We start from the raw sequence: 26,484 nt of genomic DNA, 5'->3' as shown, positions 1-26,484 counted from the left end.
TCACAGGTTGAGGTTGTTGAACCGTTTTCTCCAGTGATGGGCTCGCTTTACTGCACCAGATTCGCGGTTTACCAATTTAATGCCATAAAAATCCAGCATCATCTTGTATGATTCAATCAGCCTCCTTTTTGCATCATCAGATTCTTTGAATAACTGTTGATGACAAAATAATTGATGCATCGTGCATAAAAATGTAGTTCTTTTTGAAAAAATCTATTTGATCATCTCAGGAAATAACAGACGAGAGACACTTATCATTGTGGTGGAATACTCTCCACTTGTCTGCAGCCCCAACAAAGGTGAAGAAACTAGACACCATCCAGATCAAACAGCCCACCTCCGGCTCTGGTAAGGTGGGCTGTTTGCTCTGGATGGTGTCTAGTTTCTTCACCATTGTTGGGGCTGCAGACCATTTCATTCAACGCAAAAGAGCTACCCCGTCTTAACTCCTCACATACTTTCCATTGGCTGTAAAAGATCAACATCAGATCTCGAGGCAATGATAATTGCTTAGAGTGTGATGAATTTAGGAACGTTTTTATAGATTGTATTATATATCTCTGTTGAAAATAATGTGATTACAATCCTGGTTTAACGTACAGGCAGGTGGTGCGTCTACAAAAGATGCAAATAAGCTGTCTTAAAAGTGGGATAATGTTTGGACTTCTTGTGGCAGCCATGTACCGAGCAGGAACATGAAAGGTCTCTCTCATTTTTGGAAACCTTGGATTAGACCGCCAAACGAGCACCAAAACTGCAAAACGGTCCCCAGCTTAACCCCCTCGCCCCCCCCCGCCATCCACCAGGATGCCGACAAGCCAGCATTCATTCCGGACAAACGGCAAGAATGGGGAGAGGAAAGCCTCGACCCCTGAACAGGGAGACCCGCGTGGGGGCCCCAGAACCCAGCACAGCCGACCCAGCGGGCATGTCAATGCCGACCCAGCGGGCATGTCAACCCGGACCCAGCGGGCATGTCAACGCCGACCCAGCGGGCATGTCAACCCGGACCCAGCGGGCATGTCAACGCCGACCCAGCGGGCATGTCAACCCAGACCCAGCGGGCATGTCAACCCGGACCCAGCGGGCATGTCAACCCAGACCCAGCGGGCATGTCAACCCAGACACAGCGGGCATGTCAACCCGGACCCAGCGGGCATGTCAACGCCGACCCAGCGGGCATGTCAACCCGGACCCAGCGGGCATGTCAACGCCGACCCAGCGGGCATGTCAACCCAGACCCAGCGGGCATGTCAACCCGGACCCAGCGGGCATGTCAACCCGGACCCAGCGGGCATGTCAACGCCGACCCAGCGGGCTTGTCAACGCCGACCCAGCGGGCATGTCAACCCGGACCCAGCGGGCTTGTCAACCCGGACCCAGCGGGCATGTCAACCCAGACCCAGCGGGCTTGTCAACTCCGACCCAGCGGGCATGTCAACCCGGACCCAGCGGGCTTGTCAACCCGGACCCAGCGGGCATGTCAACACAGACCCAGTGGGCATGTCAACACAGACCCAGCGGGCATGTCAACACAGACCCAGCGGGCATGTCAACACAGACCCAGCGGGCTTGTCAACCCGGACCCAGCGGGCATGTCAACGCCGACCCAGCGGGCATGTCAACCCGGACCCAGCGGGCATGTCAACCCGGACCCAGCGGGCTTGTCAACCCGGACCCAGCGGGCATGTCAACGCCAACCCAGCGGGCATGTCAACGCCGACCCAGCGGGCATGTCAACACCAACCCAGCGGGCATGTCAACACCGACCCAGCGGGCATGTCAACGCCGACCCAGCGGGCATGTCAACGCCGACCCAGCGGGCATGTCAACACCAACCCAGCGGGCATGTCAACGCCGACCCAGCGGGCATGTCAACCCGGACCAGCGGGCATGTCAACCCGGACCCAGCGGGCTTGTCAACCCAGACCCAGCGGGTATGTGAATGCCGACCCAGCGGGCATGACAACGCCGACCCCAGCGGGTATGTCAACCCGGAACCAGCGGGCATGTCAACGCCGAACCAGCGGGCATGTCAACGCCGACCCAGCGGGCATGTCAACGCCGACCCAGCGGGCATGTCAACGCCGACCCAGCGGGCATGTCAACCCGGACCCAGCGGGCATGTCAACGCCGACCCAGCGGGCATGTCAACGCCGACCCAGCGGGCATGTCAACGCCGACCCAGCGGGTATGTCAACGCCGACCCAGCGGGCATGTCAACCCGGACCCAGCGGGCATGTCAACCCGGACCCAGCGGGCATGTCAACGCCGACCCAGCGGGTATGTCAACGCCGACCCAGTGGGCATGTCAACCCGGACCCAGCGGGCATGTCAACGCCGACCCAGCGGGCATGTCAACCCGGACCCAGCGGGCATGTCAACCCGGACCCAGCGGGCATGTCAACCCGGACCCAGCGGGCATGTCAACGCCGACCCAGCGGGTATGTCAACCCAGACCCAGCGGGCATGTCAACCCGGACCCAGCGGGTATGTCAACCCAGACCCAGCGGGCACGTAAACCCGGACCCAGCGGGCACGTCAACCCGGACCCAGCGGGTATGTCAACCCGGACCCAGCGGGTATGTCAACCCGGACCCAGCGGGTATGTCAACCCGGACCCAGCGGGTATGTCAACCCGGACCCAGCGGGTATGTCAACGCCGGCCCAGCGGGCATGTCAACCTGGACCCAGCGGGCATGTCAACGCCGGCCCAGCGGGCATGTCAACCTGGACCCAGCGGGCATGTCAACCCGGACCCAGCGGGCATGTCAACGCCGACCCAGCGGGTATGTCAACGCCGGCCCAGCGGGCATGTCAACGCCGACCCAGCGGGCATGTCAACGCCGACCCAGCGGGCATGTCAACGCCGGCCCAGCGGGCATGTCAACGCCGACCCAGCGGGCATGTCAACGCCGGCCCAGCGGGCATGTCAACGCCGACCCAGCGGGCATGTCAACGCCGGCCCAGCGGGCATGTCAACGCCGGCCCAGCGGGCATGTCAACGCCGACCCAGCGGGCATGTCAACGCGGGCCCAGCGGGCATGTCAACGCCGACCCAGCGGGTATGTCAACCCAGACCCAGCGGGCACGTCAACGTGGACCCAGCGGGCTTGTCAACGCTGACCCAGCGGGCATGTCAACGCCGACCCAGCGGGCATGTCAACACCGACCCAGCGGGCATGTCAACACCGACCCAGCGGGCATGTCAACGCCGACCCAGCAGGCATGTCAACGCCGACCCAGCGGGCATGTCAACACAGACCCAGCGGGCATGTCAACACAGACCCAGCGGGCATGTCAACGCCGACCCAGCGGGCATGTCAACGCGGACCCAGCGGGCATGTCAACGCCGACCCAGTGGGCATGTCAACGCCGACCCAGCGGGCTTTTCAACACAGACCCAGCGGGCATGTCAACCCGGACCCAGTGGGCTTGTCAACACAGACCCAGCGGGCATGTCAACGCCGACCCAGCGGGCTTGTCAACGCGGACCCAGCGGGCTTGTCAACCCGGACCCAGCGGTCATGTCAACGCCGACCCAGCGGGCATGTCAACCCGGACCCAGCGGGCATGTCGACCCGGACCCAGCGGGCATGTCAACGCCGACCCAGCGGGCATGTCAACACAGACCCAGTGGGCATGTCAACCCGGACCCAGCGGGCATGTCAACGCCGACCCAGCGGGCATGTCAACACAGACCCAGCGGGCTTGTCAACACAGACCCAGCGGGCTTGTCAACGCCGATCCAGCGGGCATGTCAACCCGGACCCAGCGGGCATGTCAACCCCGACCCAGCGGGTATGTCAACGCCGACCCAGCGGGCATGTCAACGCCGACCCAGCGGGTATGTCAACGCCGACCCAGCGGGTATGTCAACGCCGACCCAGCGGGCATGTCAACGCCGACCCAGCGGGTATGTCAACGCCGACCCAGCGGGCATGTCAACCCCGACCCAGCGGGCATGTCAACCCCGACCCAGCGGGCATGTCAACGCCGACCCAGCGGGTATGTCAACCGGACCCAGCGGGCTTGTCAACACAGACCCAGCGGGCATGTCAACACAGACCCAGCGGGCATGTCAACCCGGACCCAGCGGGCATGTCAACCCGGACCCAGCGGGTATGTCAACGCCAACCCAGCGGGCATGTCAACCCGGACCCAGCGGGCATGTCAACCCGGACCCAGCGGGCATGTCAACCCGGACCCAGCGGGCATGTCAACGCCGACCCAGCGGACATGTCAACCCGGACCCAGCGGGCATGTCAACCCGGACCCAGCGGGTATGTCAACGCCAACCCAGCGGGCATGTCAACCCGGACCCAGCAGGCATGTCAACCCAGACCCAGCGGGCATGTCAACCCAGACCCAGCGGGCATGTCAACGCCGACCCAGCGGGCATGTCAACCCAGACCCAGCGGGCTTGTCAACGCCGACCCAGCGGGCATGTCGACCCAGACCCAGCGGGTATGTCAACCCAGACCCAGCGGGCTTGTCAACGCTGACCCAGTGGGCTTGTCAATCCGGACCCAGCGGGCATGTCAACGGCGACCCAGCGGGCTTGTCAACGCCGACCCAGCGGGCATGTCAACCCGGACCCAGCGGGCTTGTCAACGCCGACCCAGCGGGCATGTCAACGCCGACCCAGCGGGCATGTCAACCCGGACCCAGCGGGCATGTCAACACGGACCCAGCGGGCATGTCAACGCCGACCCAGCGGGCATGTCAACGCCGACCCAGCGGGCATGTCAACGCCGACCCAGCGGGCATGTCAACACAGACCCAGCGGGCATGTCAACGCCGACCCAGCGGCCATGTCAACACGGACCCAGCGGGCATGTCAACCCGGACCCAGCGGGCATGTCAACGCCGACCCAGCGGGCATGTCAACCCAGACCCAGCGGGCATGTGAACGCCGACCCAGCGGGCATGTCAACGCGGACCCAGCGGGCATGTGAACGCCGACCCAGCGGGCTTGTCAACGCCGACCCAGCGGGCATGTGAACGCCGACCCAGCGGGCATGTCAACCTGGACCCAGCGGGCATGTCAACGCCGACCCAGTGGGCTTGTCAACGCCGACCCAGCGGGCATGTCAACGCGGACCCAGCGGGCATGTCAACGCCGACCCAGCGGGCATGTCAACGCCGACCCAGCGGGCATGTCAACGCCGACCCAGCGGGCATGTCAACACAGACCCAGCGGGCATGTCAACGCCGACTCAGCGGGCTTGTCAACGCCGACCCAGCGGGCATGTCAACCCGGACCCAGCGGGCATGTCAACGCCGACCCAGCGGGCATGTCAACCCGGACCCAGCGGGCATGTCAACGCGGGCCCAGCGGGCATGTCAACGCGCACCCAGCGGGCTTGTCAACGCGGACCCAGCGGGCTTGTCAACACGGACCCAGCGGGCATGTCAACCCAGACCCAGCGGGCATGTCAACCCGGACCCAGCGGGCATGTCAACCCGGACCCAGCGGGCTTGTCAACGCCGACCCAGCGGGCATGTGAACGCCGACCCAGCGGGCATGTCAACCTGGACCCAGCGGGCATGTCAACGCCGACCCAGTGGGCTTGTCAACGCCGACCCAGCGGGCATGTCAACGCGGACCCAGCGGGTATGTGAACGCCGACCCAGTGGGCTTGTCAACGCCGACCCAGTGGGCTTGTCAACGCCGACTCAGCGGGCTTGTCAACGCCGACCCAGCGGGCATGTCAACCCGGACCCAGCGGGCATGTCAACGCCGACCCAGCGGGCATGTCAACCCGGACCCAGCGGGCATGTCAACGCGGGCCCAGCGGGCATGTCAACGCGCACCCAGTGGGCTTGTCAACGCGGACCCAGCGGGCTTGTCAACACGGACCCAGCGGGCATGTCAACCCAGACCCAGCGGGCATGTCAACCCGGACCCAGCGGGCATGTCAACCCGGACCCAGCGGGCTTGTCAACCCGGACCCAGCGGGCTTGTCAACCCAGACCCAGCGGGCACGTCAACCCGGACCCAGCGGGCTTGTCAACCCGGACCCAGCGGGTATGTCAACCCGGACCCAGCGGGTATGTCAACGCCGACCCAGCGGGCATGTCAACGCCGACCCAGCGGGTATGTCAACGCCGACCCAGCGGGCATGTCAACGCCGACCCAGCGGGTATGTCAACGCCGACCCAGCGGGCATGTCAACGCCGACCCTGCGGGCATGTCAACGCCGACCCAGCGGGTATGTCAACGCCGACCCAGCGGGCATGTCAACGCCGACCCAGCGGGCATGTCAACGCGGACCCAGCGGGCATGTCAACGCCGACCCAGCGGGCATGTCAACCCGGACCCAGCGGGCATGTCAACCCGGACCCAGCGGGCTTGTCAACCCGGACCCAGCGGGCACGTCAACGCGGACCCAGCGGGCACGTCAATGCGGACCCAGCGGGCATGTCGACCCGGACCCAGCGGGTATGTGAACGCCGACCCAGCGGGCTTGTCAACGCCGACCCAGCGGGTATGTCAACGCCGACCCAGCGGGCATGTCAACGCCGACCCAGCGGGTATGTCAACGCCGACCCAGCGGGCATGTCAACGCCGACCCTGCGGGCATGTCAACGCCGACCCAGCGGGTATGTCAACGCCGACCCAGCGGGCATGTCAACGCCGACCCAGCGGGCATGTCAACGCGGACCCAGCGGGCATGTCAACGCCGACCCAGCGGGCATGTCAACCCGGACCCAGCGGGCATGTCAACCCGGACCCAGCGGGCTTGTCAACCCGGACCCAGCGGGCACGTCAATGCGGACCCAGCGGGCACGTCAATGCGGACCCAGTGGGCATGTCGACCCGGACCCAGCGGGTATGTGAATGCCGACCCAGCGGGCTTGTCAACGCCGACCCAGGCGATGATGGAGAAGCTGATGGAGTTCATGACAACGGAACTCCAGAGGTTGCCATGGAGCAGGGCGAGCACTTTGCCTCGCTCAAAGACGAAGTGGCAAGATTGGTCACAACCCAGAAGGCAAGGAGGGGAAGGTAAACGACTAGGAAAACAGGACCCGCCGGCAGAACCTACAGATCGTCGGGGTACCGGAAGGCACGGGGCGGAGGGACCCGACAAGAGTTCGTAGCATCGTGCTTGGGAAGCTGGACAGGGAGGAGGGTTTGCCAAGACCCCATATGGACCGGTCCCACACAGGCCACTCTGACAGAGACACAAGTCGGGTGAACCACCGTGGGCAACAATAGTCAGGCTCGATAGATTCCAAGACAAACAGCGGATCGGAGGTGGGCGAGGAACATGCGATCCTGCGAGTGGGAAGGTCACACCATCCACTTGTACCAAGACATTGGAGGGGACCTGGCCAAGGGCTGAGCAGAACTTAACGGAGACTAAACCATGCTGTTCAAGAGTAAGGTGTGGTTTGGGATGCTGTACCTGGCCAGACTATGGGTCATATACCGTGGCAGGGAACATCACTCTGACTCCCGGAGGAGGCAAACAGGTTTGTCCGTGAGAATGAGTTTGGGAAATAGTGAGGGACAATGAAATCAAGGGGGAAAGGGATAACTGTTCTTGGGGAGGTGGAGGGGGTGGTGGATTACAATAGAACCTGGTTCTGTGGGGAACCGCTACACTACTGAGCAAGCTGGTGTACGGGAGTAAGACTCGGAGCTGAGGGCGGAGCACACAACAGAATTATCTTTCCAAAGATCAGGAATATTTTATGCTTTGAGTCACACAGAGAGCAACGCACTGAGCAATTGCTCTCCCTGGCACATACCTTAATTTCATGCTTTGTAAGTTCCTTGGCATACCAATTCATTCCAGGTTCTCGCAATGGAAAGAGCCTGAAACACACGTCAAATGGTTAGTAAATGGGAGCAGCCCCCAAATGGTCAGGAAATCTTTAAACAATGCTTTCCAATTCAGAAAATATTCATTATACTTCAGTAGCACTTGCTCATGTCACCTCAAAGTTACCAAGTGCCAGGCAATGATCATCTTCAACAAAAGTGAATTTCAACCATTGACATTCAATGGCATCGCTGAATTCCCTCACTGTCAGCACCCTGGGAGTTACCACTGGCCAGAAACTGAGCTGGACTAGCCATATAAATACTGTGGCTACAAGAATGAGTCAGAGGCTGGGAATTCTACAGGCAGTGGTTCACTTCCCCATTCCCCAAAGCCTGTTCACCATCTACAAGGCTCAGGTCAGGAATGCAATGGAATACTCTCCACTTGCCTGGTTGAGTGCAGCTCCAACAACACTTCAGAAGCTCAACATCATCCTGGACAATAGAGTCCACATGATTTCCACCTCATTCACCATACCAAACATTCATTCCCCTACCACTAATGAACAAGGGCAGTAGACACAAGGAAACGCCAGCGCTTGGAGGCTCTCCTTCAAGACATTCATCATCCTGGCTTGACATTATATCGGCTGTTCCTTCACTGTCGCTGGGGCAAAGACCTGAATTCCCTTCCTCCGGGTGTTCAAGAAGGTGGCTCACCACCACCTTCTCACAGGCATTAGGGGCATTAAGGATGGGCAATGAAGTTTAGCCCAGCCAGCTCACATCCCAAGAATGAGTCATAAAAATACCCAATAATAAGTTAGGGATGGCTCCGGAGCAGATTAACAAGGTTTTTGAGGAGTTTTATGAGAGGTTGGACAGATCAGAGCCACCCGGGGGAGACCGTGAGATGCAGGAATTTCTAGATGGGTTGGAGTACCTGAGGCTAGGGGAGGGGGACAGGGCTACATTAGAAGGAGCAATAGTGGAGCAGGAGATAAAGGATGCGATTGGGAGGATGCAGTCGGGGTAGGTGGCAGGGCCGGATGGGTTTCCGGTGGAATATTATTAAAAATTCAAGGATACGTTGGCACCCCTGATGGTGGGGATGTTTGAAGAGGCGATAGGGAAGGGAGTGCTGCCACAAACCTTGGGGCAGGCATCGATTTCACTGTTGCTAAAAAAATATGAGGATCCGACGGAGTGTGGGTCGTATAGGCCCATATCTCTTCTGAATGTGGACGCAAAAGTCTTGCCGAAGGTACTGGCGGGTAAGCTGGAGGAGTGTCTCCCAAAGCTGATAGGTGAGGATCAAATGGGGTTCATGAAAGGGAGGCAGCTGTTTTCGAACATTAGGAGGGTTTTGAACGTCGTTATGGCACCGGCAGAAGGGAAGGAAACAGAGATGGTTGTGGCATTGGACGCCGAGAAGGTGTTTGACCGGGTAGAATGGGGGTACCTGTTGGCAGTGCTGGAACGGTTTGGGATTGGATCAAGATTTGTGAACTGGGTAAAGCTACTATATAAGGAGCCGAAGGCGAGTGTCCGCATGAACAACATCAGCTCGAGATACTTTTCTCTCCACCGTGGGACGAGGCAGAGATGCCCTATGTCTCCCCTGCTGTTTGCACTCGCGATTGAGCCGTTGGCCATCACATTAAGAAGTTCGGGAGCATGGAAAGGAATAGTGAGGGGGGATAGAGCATAGGGTGTCCTTGTATGCCGACGGCTTGCTGTTGTATGTGTCGGAACCGAGTGTGTCGATAGGGGGAATATTGGAGCTACTGCGAGTATTTGAGTCTTTCTCGGGCTGGGAGAAGAGTGAGTATTTTGTGGTGTCACGGCTGGGGGTGGGGGGGCAGTGGTGGGGGGGCTGCCAATGCCGTCGGGCAGGGACTCACTTTAGGTATTTGGGGGTGCAGGTTGCCTGGGAGTGGGGGAGTCTTTGCAGATACAACATCACTAGTTTGGTGGGGAGAGTGAAAGCCAATCTGGCAAGGTGGGATGGTCTCCCTCTGTCACTGGCGGTTAAAACGAATGCGTTGCCGCGATTTCTGTTTATTTTTCAATGCCTAGATTTTCCTGCCAAAGGCTTTTTTCAGGGAGATTGAGGGAAGGATTACCTCGTTTATATGGGGAGGGAAGGTGGCCAGAGTGAGGAAGGTGCTGCTACAGAGGGGAAGGCAGGCAGGGGGTTTGGGTCTCCCGAACCTGATGCACTACGACTGGGCGGCGAATGTGGAGAAGGTGCGGAGCTGGGCCAGAGGGGTTGATTCCCAGTGGGTCAGAATGGAGGAGAGTTTGTGCAGGGGGTCGGGACTGAAAGCACTAACAACAGCGCCGCTCCCGATGGCCCCGGGGAAATACTCAGGGAATTCGGTAATAATAGCTTCATTGAAAATCTGGATGCAGTTTCGCCAACACTTCGGGTTGGAGGCAGGGTCAAGGGAAATGCCATTTCGTGGGGCAACCACAGATTTGAGCCAGGGAAGTGGGATGGAAGTTTTCGGAAATGGGAAGAGAAGGGGATTAAGACGCTAAAAAATTTGTTTCTTGGGAGTCGGTTTGCAGGATTGAAGGAGCTGGAAGCGAAGTATGGGCTGGAGCAGGGAGAAATGTTTAGATACATGCAGGTTCGGGACTTTGCCAGGAAGGAGATACAGAGCTTCCCGGTGGAGCCGTCCTCCACATTACTGGAGGAGGTGCTGACGTCAGGGGGACTGGAGAAGGGGGTAGTGTCAGCGGTTTACGGGGCTATTTTGGACGAGGATAAGGCACCACTGGAAGGGATCAAAGCAAAGTGGGAGGAAGAGTTGGGAGAGGTTATAGAGGAGAGGGTCTGGTGTGAGGTGCTCCGGAGAGTGAATGCCTCCACCTCGTGTGCGAGGTTGGGGCTGATACAGCTGAAGGTGGTGTACAGGGCGCACCTCACGAGGGTGAGGATGAGCCGATTCTTTGAAGATGTGTGTGAGCGTTGGGGGGGGGGGGGCGCTAATCACGTTCATATGTTTTGACCCTGTCCAAAGCTAGAGGAGTACTGGAAGGAGGTGTTTGGGGTAATTTCCAAGGTGGTGCATCTGAGGCTGGACCCAGGCACCCGGGAGGCCATATTCGGGGTGTCGGACCAGCCAGGGTTGGAAACGGGTGCGGAGGCAGATATCATAGCCTTCACCTCGTTGATCGCCCGAAGGCGGATCCTGCTGGGATGGAGAGCAACCTCTCCACCCTGTGCCCTGGCGTGGCGGGGGGGCCTGTTGGAATTCTTGACTCTTGAGAAGGTTATGTTTGAACTGAGGGGAAGGACGGAGGGGTTCTACAATTCATGGACATTATTTATTATGCACTTTCAAGAACTGGATAACATCGAACATTAGTTGTGGGGGGGGGGGGGCTGTGTGTATTAAGGGTGACTATGGGTAATCCCTGATTCCTTTTTGTCATTAGTTTATGTAAATATGCGGGCTGATGTTTGGGGGTTGGTGGGAGGATGGGATCGTTGTTATTGTTATGGGGATTGACATATCTATTGCTGATTATTGCTGGTGGGTGTAAATTCGGGAGAAAATGTGAAAAAGGAGGAGAATAAAAATATTTTAAAATAATACCCAACAATGTATGACTATGACAATGGTAGCGTGCAGGGTCAATGACCCACTCCATCAGATTGATGGTGGTGAGGGAGCGATTAGTACTGGTATTTATTCCAGGTCATAGTGTAGATCATAGTCTTCCAGCACAGAAGGAGACCAATCTGCTCCTTGAGCCTGAGCCTGTTCTGGTTCTTGGAAAGAGATATCAAAATGTAGCCTTTCCCCTTAACCCTGCAAATTACTCCTTTTCAGGTCAGATGTCCAATTTCCTTTTGAGTGTTCTTATAGATTCTGATTCCACCGGTCAGATGATGATATACAGACCAAAACAACCCTGTGGGTCAAGACATTTCTCATTTCATCTTGAGTTTTGATGTGACCTGGTTGCTGACTCACTTGCAGCAGGAAGCTTTCTCCCTACTGTCCCTGTCCGGGGGGGGAGGGGGGGGGGGGGGGGGGGGGGGGCACACGGTAACAGTGATTAGCACTGCTGCTTCACAGCTCCGTCTCTATTCTCTCTACACGACTGAAACCTCTCAGACACGATCTAATCCTGGGAAACCGCCTCTCTGCCTTCTCAGGACCTTGACGCCCTTTCTAAAGTCTGGTGTACACAATACTCCGCGGGAGGCTTAAATCATAGGTTGGTGAAATTTAGCATAACTTCCTTTTTTTTGTCTTCAATGCCCCGATTTACAAAGTAAAGTACCCATACACTTGCTTAACCACTTTGTTAACCTAGTGCGATCTGGTAGCAATACAGAGCAGAGAGGTCTCAGTGGGTGCTGAGACAGGTCACCTGCCCCATCAACGCAATCCTTGGAAATATTTGTTTCTTAAAAGAAGCATAACTGAACAGAAAAAATGGAAAACCGCACCCCCAGCTTTGAACCCCTTTAACCCTTTATAAACCAGTCAAATATGCAGAGATAGAAAGAAATGTACCATTGGATGTATGAATGATTCCTCTCCAATTGTTCATATTTTCCTTTCCAATTTGTAATCATTTCCTCTATTGTCCAATCTAGAAGAGGAAAATAAATTTAATTTAATCCTCTGTTGGCCACCTGGGCATTAAAAAGAAACCGAAGTCAGAAGCCAAACTGAAAGCTATAACGGGTTCAGTCGGATTGTGTGGAGATGTCAGGGGGTTGGGTAATGCCGTCCCTTACCCATCGTAAACCTCTGGATACAGGTCAAAATGCAACTCATGATGGTGTTGGGAATCTCCTCTCAGCATCTGCAAAAGCCTTAAATGGGGCGAGTGTGACAACCTGTATCTACTGGGAACAACACGGTAGCACAAGTGGTTAGCACTGTGGCTTCACAGCGCCAGGGTCCCAGGTTTGATTCCCGGCTTGGGTCACTGTGCGGAGTCTGCACGTTCTCCCTGTGTCTGTGTGGGTTTCCTCCGGGTGCTCCAGTTTCCTCCCACAAGTCCCAAAAGATGCGGTTAGGTAATTTGGACATTCTGAATTCTCCCTCTGTGTACCCGAACAGGCGCCGGAATGTGGCGACTAGGGGCATTTCACAGTAACTTCACTGTAGTGTTAATGTAAGCCTACTTGTGACAATAAAGATTATTATTATTAGCTTGGCACAGTGCCTCGCACTCTGGGTTCACGTCACAGAGTTGGGGTTGACACCTCCGCGCAGTATCGAGGGTGTGCTGCATTGTTAGAGGTACAGAGGTCCAGGTGAGATATTAAACGGAGGTCCCGTCTGCCCACCCACGCGAACAGTTAAGTGTCCACGGATTACAGCAGTGGAGTTCTGGTGCACGGTGTGAATGACAATGAAGAAAGAGAATCAGCTGGCACGTGCTTACTGTCTGGCTGAGAGGGCTTTTCATTCATGTAGAACTTGAAGTTGACGTTGTCGGGATTCCTTACTTTATTGTCTAGATCCTGTTGAGAATAGAAGGTTGATCAAGGTGGAGAAACAGGTGGCTTTAACATCGCAGCTGCCTCATTTACAATCCCAGTCGGGAACACAGGAGCAATCTCTTCACCAAGAGACTGGTGAGAACGTGAAAGCCGCTACCACAAGGAGTGGTGTAGGCAAATCACAGAGATACATTAAAAGGAGAAGCTGCTGGCAGCACGGTGGCGCAGTGGGTTAGCACTGCTGCCTCATGGCGCCGAGGACCCAGGTTCAGTCCCGGCTCTGGGTTACTGTCAGTGTGGAGTCTGCACTTTCTCCCCGTGTTTCATAGAATTTACAGTGCAGAAGGAGGCCATTCAGCCCATCGAGTCTGCATCGGCTCTTGGAAAGAGCACCCTGCCCATGGTCAACACCTCCACCCTATCCCCACAACTCCAGCCTATCCCCATAACCCAGTAACCCCACCCAACACTAAGGGCAATTCTGGACACTAAGGGTAATTTATCATGTCCAATCCACCTAACCTGCACATCTTTGGACTGTGGGAGGAAACCGGAGCACCCGGAGGAAACCCATGCAGACACGGGGAGGGTGTGCAGACTCCGCACAGACAGTGACCCAAGCCGGAATTGAACCTGGGACCCTGGAGCTGTGAAGCAATTGTGCTAACCACAAGGCTACCGTGCTGCTCTCGCTTGCGTGGTTTCGCCCCCACAATCCAAAAGATGTGCAGGTTAGGTGGATTGGCCACACTAAATTGCCCTTTAATTGGGAAAAGTGAATTAGGTACACTAAATTTATATAAAAAAAGGGGAAGCTGGATAAACACAAGAAGGAGAAAACAACAGAAGGATATACTAAATATAAATAGAAAATGCTGCAAACACTCTCAGGCTTGGCAGCATCAGTGGAGAGAAAGGGTTACAGGGCTAGATTTTCATGCAGGAGGAAGGGCGGCATGGTAGCAAAGTGGTTAGCACAGTTGCTTCACAGCTCCAGGGTCCCAAGTTCGATTCCCCGCTGGGTCACTGTCTGTGCGAAGTCTGCGCGTTCTCCCCGTGTCTGCGTGGGTTTCCTCCGGGTGCTCCGGTTTCCTCCCACAGTCCAAAGATGTGCAAGTTAAGTGGATTGGCCATGATAAATTGCCCTTAGTGTCCAAAAAGGTTGGGCGGGGTTACTGGGTTATGTGGTTACGGAGATGGGGTGAAGGCATGCGCTTAAGTGGGGAGCTCTTTCCAAGAGCCGGTGCAGACTCAATGGGCCGAATGGCCTCCTTCAGCACTGTAAATTCTATGAGGTTAGGTTGGGAAACTTAACTCAAAGAAAAAGCGGATTGTCACAAAGTCATTCTTGGAGCTCAGCCACTCATTCATAATGACACCTATTAACAAAAGCCGGCTGAACAGGTGGCCTCATAACGAGTGTCTGGCTGAGCTCCGAGAATAGTTAATGCACTTTAGATCTCAGCAAGCAATGTTTATACAGCTGCAGTGGGGACAGAAAGCTCTGTTTGATGGACATATCTGTTACCTTGTAATAATCTGCTGTTTCTTTGAAGTTGTTTTTCACTGCCTCTGTGTTTATTCACATACCATGGGTGGCCAAATCTTCTGACACTCATACTGTGAATGGCTGTGATTGACTGACAATTTTATTAGAAGGGAATGGGGACGTTGAATGCCTGTGTTTTTGGCCATTGACTCGAGACTGCAGGTCTGAAAGGCTATGAACCATGCCTACTTACAGAAGGAGTCAGACCCCAGCAAAATTAATTAAAGGTTTGAACTGCCCATGCCCGCAATGGAGTCAGCAAAGACAGGAGTGCTGCATGAGGGCTTGTCACCTACACCTTTATACCAAGCCGGCGGAAATGGCTCCCGCCGCCTCCCACGGCTGCCAGGCTCAGTAAAAATCTGGGTCAGCGTTTCAGTTTGTGGGTCACGACCTGAGACATTAACTTGTGGATGCTGTCAAGCCTGTTGAGCAGTTCCCACATTTCTTGTTTTTAATTCCACATTTCTTGTTTTTATTTCAGGATTTCCAATTTCCACAGTTTTGCTTTTAGATAGAAAAGATACGTGACGGGGTGTGTGTGTGTGTGGGGGGGGGGGGGGGGGGTGGGGGGGGGGGGACTCGTCTGGAGCATTTTCATCAGCATAGTCTTGTTGGGCCGAATGGCCTGTTTCTGTGCTGTAAATTCTCAGTAAAGTTAAACAAGATTGAGCCTTGGCCTGCTGCGACTGAAGGATGGCACTCCCTCAGTACTGCCAGGGAGTGTCAGCCTAACTAACAGCTCAAACCCAAATCCGATTCACAAGTCTTTAATATCACACCGTGAGGGAGAAATCAACTAATGGCACAAACTGTCAGGTACAGTTATCTGCAGCTCTCTCGCATACTCACAGGGTAACCATGCCGATAGCGCTGGAGGTCCTTCGCTGCTCTCCAGTTTCGCATCCGATACATCTCCTGAAATAAGCAAATTTGAAATTTACCATTCCCACCACACATTTGCTGTTCAAATAGCAGGTTTAACAGGAGCTTTGGAATGAATCAGGCCAGGGGCAGGCCCCAACCTGGAGTGAAACAAAGCTCAGGATGGGAACCCCAGCCCTGAAATTAATAATAATCTTTATTAGTGTCACCAGTAGTCTTGCATTAACACTGCAATGATGTTACTGTGAAAGCCCCCTAGTCGCCACACTCCGGCGCCTGTTCGGGTACACAGAGGGTGAATTCAGAATGTCCAATTCACCTAACAGCATGTCTTTCGGGACTTGTCGGAGGAAACCAGAGCACTCGGAGGAAACCCACGCAGACCGCGGGGAGAACGTGCAGATCCACACAGTGACCCAAGCCGGGAATTGAACCCGGGTCCCTGGCACTGTGAAGCAACAGTGCTAACCACTGTGCTACCATGTTAAACACAAGTCTAGCAACTGCCGGCCTGTATTTTGAGACTAGGCAGTAAGCAAAGGCTAAATAAAAAGTTTTCAGCGCCTAACTTTCCCATCCCTTCAGGGCAGCATGGTGGCGCAGTGGGTTAGCACTGCAGCCTCACGGCGTTGAGGTCCCAGGTTCGATCCCGGCTCTGGGTCTCTGTCCGTGTGGAGTTTGCACATTCTCCCCGTGTTTCCGTGGGTCTCACCCCCACAACGCAAAGATGTGCAGGTTAGGTGGATCGGCCACACTAAATTGCCCCTTAATTGGGAAAAATAACAATTGGGTACTCTTAATTTTTTTTTTAAAAAACGTTCCCCATCCTTTCAAATGTTCCTGTTTCTTTGAAACCAAAATTATTTCCATTGTCAGATTTTAGCTCCATATACAAACATGGGTCATATGTTAAACACACGACCTCTACTACTGTGAAGGACAAGGGCAGCAGATCGTTGGGAACCCCTCCAAGTCACTCACCAGCCTGATTTGGAAATCTATCATCCTTCCTTCACTGTCGCTGGGCTAAAATCCTGGACACTCCCTTCCTAACAGCACTGTGGGTCTACCTACACCATATGGACTGCAGCGGTTCAATAAGGCAGCTCACCAACACCTTCCCAGGAACAATTAGGGATGGGCAATAAATGTTGGCCTAACCAGCGACGTCCACATCCCGTGCATGATTTTAGGAGAGACATACACATACTCACAACTATCTTACTAGCGAGGTACCTACATGTTTCGAATGGCTCCTATCCTCAAAAGGTCTCGGCTCAGTCTCCTGATGATTCTTCTGTAAAGTAATGGAAAAATACTTTGGTCTAATGCTTTCCAATTGCAGTTTCTGATGCGCCTCAGGCTTGACTACAGTGATAGCAATTTAACCAGCAGGTTAAAATGGGTTTTCACATTTATATTTAACAAACATCTACCACCACTCTACTGTGAACTTTGCTGCGCTATTGGAGGAGAATCAGAGGACACCAAGTTAAGGTGGTTTGGATCTGGAATATACTCCCTAAGAGTGCGGTGGAGGGCCAATTGTGACCTTCAAATAGGAGTTGGATAATAATATGAACAGACAAAACCTTAAGAGGCAGAGCAGTGACGCACGTTGGGTTGCTCTGACAGAGCTAGCACAGACAGGATGGGTCAAATGGCCTCCTTTGGCGCTGAAACCATTCCATGATTCAACGATTCAACATTTATTCCCCCAATTAACATCACAAAAAGATTATTTGGCTATTATAATTTTTTGGTTTGCGGGCTCCGAGCTGCCAGCCTTCCTATAACTGCGAATAGATTGCTAAAGTACTTCATTGGCTGTTCACCGCTTTACCACATCTTGAGCTTGTGAAACGTGCTACAGAAATTCAATTCTTTCTGATTTTCCTTGATTCCCTTAGCAGCCGACAATCTATCGCTCTCAGCCCCGAATATCTCCAAAACTGACCATCCACACATCTAAATGGTGGAGAATTTCAAAGATTCAGAACTCGGAGCGAAGAGATTTCTCTTCATCCCAGGCCCACTATGGTCAGCCCAATATCTGGAGACTATATCCCCTCGATCCAGACTCTCCAGCCGGTGAACACAGCCTCTCAGCGTCTCCCCTGCCAAGCCCTCAGAGAATCTTTTATATTCCAATGAGATCACCTTTCATTCTTCTAAACTCCAGCTAATACAGGCTCTGCTCACAGCACAATCCTTTCATCCCAAGAATCTATTCAGCGAATCTTTCTTACACCAAAATGGATGATTTCACATTTCACCCCATCGTACTCCATTTGCCATCTTCTCCCGCTCAGCCCAACCTGCCTTTCCTTCCTCACACTTCACCAGGCAGCTTGGTATCAACGGCAAACTTGCACTCGGCCCCCTCACCGAAGTGGATTGTAAATCGCCGAGGCTTCATCACAAGTCACTTTCCACCTTCCTCTCTTCGTGGGTTAGATTGTACTGGATGGACTCTGGTAGCTGAATCCAACTGCTATCCTTTGTGTCTCAGCCTTGTTAGCTCTCAGGCTTGGTTGAGTAGGTACTATTAGTCAGAAGATTATGGGTTCAAGTCCCACTCCAGAGGCATGAGGATATAATCCAGCCCAACTCTCCAGTGCAGTACAGAGAGTGCTGCACTGCCAGAGGGTCAGTACTGAGGGAGTGCTGCACTGTCAGAGGGTCAGTACTGAGGGAGTGCTGCACTGCCAGAGGGTCAGTACTGAGGGAGTGCCGCACTGTCAGAGGGTCAGTACTGAGGGAGTGCCGCACTGTCAGAGGGTCAGTACTGAGGGAGTGCTGCACTGTCAGAGGGTCAGTACTGAGGGAGTGCTGCACTGTCAGAGGGTCAGTACTGAGGGAGTGCTGCACTGTCAGAGGGCCAGTACTGAGGGAGTGCCGCACTGTCAGTGGGTCAGTACTGAGGGAGTGCCGCACTGTCAGAGGGTCAGTACTGAGGGAGTGCCGCACTGTCAGAGGGCCAGTACTGAGGGAGTGCTGCACTGTCAGAGGGTCAGTACTGAGGGAGTGCTGCACTGTCAGAGGGTCAGTACTGAGGGAGTGCTGCACTGTCAGAGGGTCAGTACTGAGGGAGTGCTGCACTGTCGGAGGGTCAGTACTGAGGGAGTGCCGCACTGTCAGAGGGTCAGTACTGAGGGAGTGCTGCACTGTCAGAGGGTCAGTACTGAGGGAGTGCTGCACTGTCGGAGGGTCAGTACTGAGGGAGTGCCGCACTGTCAGAGGGTCAGTACTGAGGGAGTGCTGCACTGTCAGAGGGTCAGTACTGAGGGAGTGCTGCACTGTCAGAGGGTCAGTACTGAGGGAGTGCCGCACTGTCAGAGGGACAGTACTGAGGGAGTGCTGCACTGTCAGAGGGTCAGTACTGAGGGAGTGCCGCACTGTCAGAGGGTCAGTACTGAGGGAGTGCCGCACTGTCAGAGGGACAGTACTGAGGGAGTGCCGCACTGTCAGAGGGTCAGTACTGAGGGAGTGCCGCACTGTCAGAGGGTCAGTACTGAGGGAGTGCTGCACTGTCAGAGGGTCAGTACTGAGGGAGTGCTGCACTGTCAGAGGGTCAGTACTGAGGGAGTGCTGCACTGTCAGAGGGTCAGTACTGAGGCAGTGCCGCACTGTCAGATGTGCCGTCTTTCACCCCAGACAGTAAACAGACCCTCTCAAGTGCATATAAAAGATATGATGCCACTGATTTCAAGGAGAGCTGGAATATCATCCCCGGTGTCCTGGTCAGTATAAATCTGGCAATCAACATCACTAAAAGAACACATTATCTGTAAAGATGGGAGTGTTGTTTGTGGGATATTGCTTTGTGCAAATTGGTTGCCACATTTCCCAAACTACAACAGTGACTTCAAGAAGTACATAATTGTCTGTGAAGTACTTGGGATGCCCTCAAATCACGAAAGGTGCGATCGAAATGCAACTAATGCCCACACCCAGGACCCGCAGGTGCAGGTGGTGACTGAGTATTGAGCATAGTTAAACCTCCTGATCCAGTCCTGATGTTTGCGTCTGTGCTTCAAAAAAAAAATAGAAAAAGAGAAATACTCACCTTGGTCCAATTCGGAAAAATGGAGAGGATTAGGCCCCACAACCACTGAAGGAAATAAATCTGAGGGATAGTAAATTGAGAGACTGTAAGATAGAGCCATGGCACCAAGTAGGAATGAACATAACTACAAGGTTAGCGTCAAAATCTTTTGTCCCTATTTACAAAGAAATGCAAGTCGCAAAGGGAAGCGGCTACTTGCGGCTGGTTTAGCTCACTGGGCTAAATCGCTGGCTTTTAAAGCAGACCAAGCAGGCCAGCAGCACGGTTCGATTCCCGTACCAGCCTCCCCGGACAGGCACCGGAATGTGGTGACGAGGGGCTTTTCACAGTAACTTCATTGAAGCCTACTCGTGACAATAAGCAATTTTCATTTTTTCATTTTCACTTCAGAGCTCTCTCCAGGAAGTTCCATTACATCACTTCCTGCTGTGGGACGAAGCTGAACAGACTAGTGGATGCAACAGAAGTTTAAACATTTCCTTTTTACATTCTGGTTGTCGAACAAGTACTTCAATAAACAATTACAGGAAACCAAATACAACAGCGCCTAACCAAAACCAGGGCGGGTTTCCTTACACTTTCCCTGCTTCAGAGGAAATCCTGCTTCGAGAGGTAAACCACAAGGAAATTTGCCTTCATATGTTTCGATGAGGAACGTACCAAGAAAAGCGCGTCATCCGGAGGGCGAAACCCAAAAGCTTGAGAATGAATTTTGAAACTACGACCTGCCTGGATGTTACATTGAACCAAATGGCTTCCAGTTTTAACAGCGATGGACACGGGAGACCCTGCTGACAACCCAATTGAGTGGGGAAAAGTAGGATTCCTTACGAACGCTTACAAAGAGCACTGAACGTTGACCATTTAACATCTGTCACGTTCCCAATGATTATAAAAACAGATTCAATCTTTTTCTTTTGTTCAGAAGTGGTTGGTGCACCTTGGGCACAAACACAGGACACCCGTCTTTGGGCTTTTATTACAATCCGAACACTCATTCAGCATCCGCCATTCTGGATTCTTTCAAAGCAGCCAGCTCAATGACTCCGGCTACCCTGCTCCCTCCCCATAACTCAGCAAAATGCCTCCTTTACGCTACAATAATTCCCTGCTGTAGGTCGCCATCTTTGAATTCTTCAACTTTGAAGTCATACAAGTCTTGGGGCCAGATTTCTTGATTTTTGTCTTCAGCTCCGACTTTCGGTCGTTTCACACTGTTATGGCGTCTCACCGCTCGGCGCCGTTACCCATCGCTGCTTCAGGCTGGGGGGGGGGGGGGGGGGGGGCACATTCGATCCCATGGCGCAATTGGCGACATTCTCAAATTGAATGTGAGGAGAGGTGTTCGATTGCACCAGAGGGAATCAGGATTTTTTTTTCCCCAAAACATCCGAAACAAGCTTTGCCAAAAAGAATATCTGAGCAAACAGGATTTATTTTCGCAAGGCAGAATTTGAAGCCGTGGGTGGCTCGTTGCTGGGCAGAAAAGGCCCATTTTTAAAAAAAATGTATCTTTATTAAGAGAAGTTTTAATGTAACATGTTAAAAAAAACAATAACATACAACAAATACCATTTCAAAATAACCCCACCCATGTGTAACCCCACCCTCCCCCCCGCAAGAACAAACAAACAGAAACTGCCCTCCTCCCCCCCCCCCCCCCCCCCCCCAAACAACTGACGGTGACTAATTCCCTGAAAAGGGAAATTAAAGGCTGTCACCTCGAGTAGAACCCTTCTCCCAACCCCCTCATGGGGAACTTGACCGTCCCAATCACTTAACCAGATCGAGGCACTGCCGATACCGGGGACATCCACCCAAGCAGATCCCACCTCCGGGCTATCAATGAGGCCTTCACCCCCGTCTGTCGCACCGGCGAGTATGAAACACCAAAAATGGCCACGAACGGGCAATTCTCTGGCCGAATAGCCAGAATCCCCAACATGGGGGCTGAAGAAGAAGACAAGAAGCTTGCAAGTTTAGGGCAAGACTAAAACACGTGCGTATGATTCGCTGGCCCCCGGGAACAACGCTCGCACCAAACCTCCAACCCCGAGAAGAAACTACTCATCCACGCCCTGGTCAAGTGCACCCTGTGCACCACCTTGAACTGCATCGAGCTGAGCCGAGCACATGAGGAGGTGGAGTTAACCGTCAAGAGCCTCATTTCACACACCCCTACCAATCGAAAACCAGGCCCAGTTCCCCCTCGCACTTTCTCTTCACCTCCTCCAGCGAAGTCTGCTCCGTCGACAGGATCCGGGCGCAAAGATCTGAAATCCTCCCCTCACCCAACTCGGCCAGAAACAGGACCATGTCCAACAGCGAGGGCGACAGCGCTAGGGGAAACGTCAAAAAGCTGCAAACACCCAAATACATATAGTTCTTGGGAGCTGGAGCTTATCCAGTAACTCCTCCATACCGGCGAACCACCTCCAACCACCCACATCTAGAAACTGGATCCTTCAGCCACCCCCGTACCTTTTCAACATTTACAACCCAATAATAGAATAACATATTAGGTAGCGCCAAGTCCCCCAACTCTCTCTCTCTCTCTCTCTGTAGAAACGTCCCACAAATCCGTGGGTCTTGCCTGCCCAAGTAAAGGAAGATACCATTTTTGATACCAGCTTTGACAAAGGGTCATCTGGACTCGAAACGTTCGCTCTTTTCTCTCCCTCCAGATGCTGCCAGACCCGCTGAGATTTTCCAGCATTTTCTCTTTAGGTTGAAGGTACCATTCCGTTGACCTTAAAGAAAGATTTGAGTGGGAAAATTGGGAGACGCTGAAACAAAAACAAAAACCTCAGGAGGACGATCATTTTTACACTCTGCACCCTGCCCGCCAAGGTCAGAGGGAGGGCGACCCCTTCTGCAAGTCGGACTTAACCCCCATTCACCAGACTAGCCAAATGTTAGTTTGTGGAGCGTGGCCCAATCATGGGCCGCCCATGATTCCCAGATAAGGGAGGCTAGGCCTGGCCAGGCGGAACAGCAACTTCCCCAGATCTGCTCCCCACCCTGAGGGATTCACCGGAAAGTCACCTGAGGAAGGAGCAGCGCTCCTAAAGCTGGTGTTTGAAACAAACCTGTTGGACTTTAACCTGGTGTTGTAAGACTTCTTACTGTGCCCACCCCAGTCCAACGCCGGCATCTCCACATCAATATATTTAGTGGGATTATTGCGGTCAGATATAGACTGCTGAAATAGCAGAAGAGCTATGGCGATGGCTCCAATAAAGCCATTAACATCTCACTCACCACCTTGACCCTCACTCCTGCTTTCCTCCCAAGAACCTCCTGTGGACCAGCATGCATGATGACCAGTGGGCTACAGCGACTTGGCAACACACCCCAACGTTGAAAACAACTCACAGCAACTGGCAGCTTCACGTGCCGCACCTGTGACAGAACCTGGCTCTGAAGGAATGGCCTCTCCAGCCATCAGCAAAGGTGCGTCACGTGGAGACACTCCATTTGAAATAGTTAGCTGTGGGTGCTCCATTTTCCATGGTTGGCAGGATGCCAAAAACAAACCCGGAGACCTGAATGCGAGTTTGTTTTTGCATCATGGCAGGTAGAGAAATCCAGTTTAAAATAATAAATCTGCAATAAAGGTGGTCTTTCGTAAAAGTGACCGTGTAACCAGTGGATTAGTCCCTTTAAGGGAAGGAAACATGGTATTCTTTCCCAGTCTGCAATTATACGTGACTCTGGTACCATCAAGGTCAACTCCTAACTGCCTCAGTAAGCTAATCAATTGCATCAAACCACCAACAACAATTCACGATGGTGGACCATCACAATGACCAGCTCCTCCCCAAAACTAGGCGTGGCCAATAAATGCCAGACTTGCCAGCGATCCCACATCCCAATATATATATATATATATATTTTAAAAATTGATGCTCCTCCAGGGCAGCACGGTGGCAAAGTGGTTAGCATTGCTGCCTACGGCGCTGAGGTCCCAGGTTCGATCCCGGCTCTGGGTCACTGTCCGTGAGGAGTTTGCACATTCTCCCCATGTCCGCGTGGGTCTCACCCCCACAACCCAAAAAATGTGCAGTGGGTGGATTGGCTGCACTAAATTGCCCCTTAATTGGAAAAAATAATTGGGTAATCTAAATTTTAAAAAAAATTGATGCTCCTCCTGTTTCTCCACAACAGGTTCAGGGGCTGAATGGCCTCCTCCTGCTAGGATCCGAGAATCATAAAATGGTTTCAACATTGGAGGCATAGAGTCTCGTTTTGCTCTTGGCAAGAGCAATTTAACTAGCCCCAATCCACCTCCCTCCCTGTGGCCCCGCAAACCTTCACTTTTCAGCCGCCTGTGAACGTTTTGAAAGCCACAGTTGAATTTGGACCCGGTGGATTCAAAATCTTGCTGAAGGAAGAAAAAGGTTATTCCTCACGGAGCCTTCCGTTCTTCCGCCATTCGCCTCAATCCTTGTTACCTGGTTCTTCACCCGTCCGCCTCTTCACCCCTCCGCCTCTTCACCCTTCCGCCTCTTCACCCTTCCGCCTCTTCACCCTTCCGCCTCTTCACCCTTCCGCCTCTTCACCCTTCCGCCTCTTCACCCTTCCGCCTCTTCACCCTTCCGCCTCTTCACCCTTCCGCCTCTTCACCCTTCCGCCGCTTCACCCTTCCGCCGCTTCACCCTTCCGCCTCTTCACCCTTCCGCCTCTTCACCCTTCCGCCTCTTCACCCTTCCGCCGCTTCACCCTTCCGCCGCTTCACCCTTCCGCCTCTTCACCCTTCCGCCTCTTCACCCTTCCGCCTCTTCACCCTTCCGCCAACGAGAACAATCTCTGATAGCAGGTAACAGACTCGAGGGGCTGAATAACTTCCTCCTGTTCCTGTTCAACAGGAGCAGGGCTCCAACCGGGGAGTGGGTGCTGAATGCCCCCCCCGCCTCTCTCCTCCTCCCTCCCCCTCCCCCCTCCCCTTCACTTACCTCATCAGGTAGAGGACTGTTTGCTCTACAGAGACTCAAACCTTTTATCAGTAAGAGCACAAACCAGGAGTACATTACAGACATTCCATTGGTAATACAAGCTTTGTAAGAAACACTTATACCTCCAGATTGAAGCATCAATTCTTTTTTTGTTTTTTCTTTTTTTTTTAATTTAGCGTACCCAATTATTTTTTCCAATTAAGGGGTAATTTAGCGTGGCCAATCCACCTACCCTGCACATCTTTGGGTTGTGGGGGTGAAACCCACGCAGACACGGGGAGAATGTGCAAACTCCGCACGGACAGTGACCCAGGGCCGGGATTCGAACTCGGGTCCTCAGCGCCGTGAGGCAGCAATGCTAACCACTGTGCCACCGTGCTGCCCTGAAGCATCACTTCTGAATCAAATCAGCGACCACCTATCTGTCCCAGAGTTTAACTCGAGTGCCACAATCAAACCTGGTTTATAAAATATTCGCGGAGCTTTATATATATTTTTTTAATTTAGAGTACCCAATTATTTTTTTGTTTTCCAATTAAGGGGCAATTTAGCCTGGCCAATCCACCCACTCTGCACATTTTTAGGTTGTGGGGGTGAAACCCACGCAGACACGGGGAGAATGAGCAAACTCCACACGGGCAGTGACCCGGGGCCGGGATTCGAACCCGGGTGTTCAGGGCCGTGAGGCAGCTGTGCTAACCACTGTGCCCTTGGGGGAGCTTTATATTGAGCAGCACTGGCACTTTCTTGAAACCTATCTGGCATTAATTTAAATATTATGAAATATGTCAAGTTGAACTCAAATCCTTAACTTTTTAAGCCTGAAATCCCACCCCTTGGTGCCCCCCCAGAATTTAGGCCAGCAAACTGCGCCCACCCTGCCAATGTCAGGTTCTGCTCAAACCTCCTACGGATGTTACCAAAATGAAAATGGGTGGAATCAGTGTAAACAATTAGAGCCCAGAAAATGTACCAAACTCACAACTTGATATTCCCGACTTCAGCATTGTGGATAGCACAAATGCTTCACAGCTCCAGGGTCCCAGGTTCGATTCCGGCTTGGGTCACTGTCTGTGCGGAGTCTGCACATCCTCCCCGTGTGTGCATGGGTTTCCTCCGGGTGCTCCGGTTTCCTCCCACAGTCACAAAGATGTGGAGGTTAGGTGGATTGGCCATGCTAAATTGCCCTTTGTGTTGGGTGGGGTTACTGGGTTATGGGGATAGGGTGGAGGTGTTGACCTTGGGTGGGGTGCTCTTTCCAAGAGCCGGTGCAGACTCGATGGGCTGAATGGCCTCCTTCTGCACTGTAAATTCTATGAAATCTATGAACTCATTTTAGCCACTATTCATGTACATTAGGCACCGTCGGTTTAACAATCTGGAATTAGGGACCTTTTTAAACTGAGAGAAGAAACAAAAATAATATACAGGTGGGACCTCAGTGAGGAGATATTAAAATCAAACACTGGAACCATTTATTCGGAGTGTGATTCAGGCACTGTGTGTGTCAGGCAGGGTGTGTGTGTGTGTGTGTGTGTGTGTGTGTGTGTGTGTGTGGTCAGGCTGTGTGTGTGTGTGTCAGGCTGTGTGTGTGTGTGTGTGTGTCAGGCTGTGTGTGTGTGTGTGTCAGGCTGTGTGTGTGTGTGTGTGTGTGTGTCAGGCTGTGTGTGTGTGTGTGTGTCAGGCTGTGTGTGTGTGTGTGTGTGTGTAGTCAGGCTGTGTGTGTGTGTGTGTGTGTCAGGCTGTGTGTGTGTGTGTGTGTGTGTCAGG

General features: G+C 53.5%; 1 protein-coding gene across 1 annotated transcript in view; it reads right to left on the bottom strand.

Annotated features, from left to right (window-relative positions):
* Positions 1-26,484, bottom strand: part of LOC119969168 (opioid growth factor receptor-like) — a 37,532-nt gene continuing 11,048 nt past the window's right edge. Inside the window, exons 2-8 of the mRNA XM_038802403.1 lie at positions 19,760-19,819; positions 16,931-16,987; positions 15,658-15,723; positions 13,199-13,277; positions 12,316-12,394; positions 7,762-7,828; positions 1-153 (exon numbers count right to left, since the gene is read on the bottom strand). Coding sequence (XP_038658331.1) covers positions 1-153; positions 7,762-7,828; positions 12,316-12,394; positions 13,199-13,277; positions 15,658-15,723; positions 16,931-16,987; positions 19,760-19,819 — 561 coding nt within the window. The remainder of the gene's footprint in view (positions 154-7,761; positions 7,829-12,315; positions 12,395-13,198; positions 13,278-15,657; positions 15,724-16,930; positions 16,988-19,759; positions 19,820-26,484) is intronic.

This window comes from Scyliorhinus canicula, chromosome 7 (assembly GCF_902713615.1).
Source record: "Scyliorhinus canicula chromosome 7, sScyCan1.1, whole genome shotgun sequence".
NCBI classification, from domain to species: domain Eukaryota; kingdom Metazoa; phylum Chordata; class Chondrichthyes; order Carcharhiniformes; family Scyliorhinidae; genus Scyliorhinus; species Scyliorhinus canicula.
Note: the sequence above shows the minus strand (reverse complement) of the source record. Positions and strands in the feature narration are given on the sequence as shown.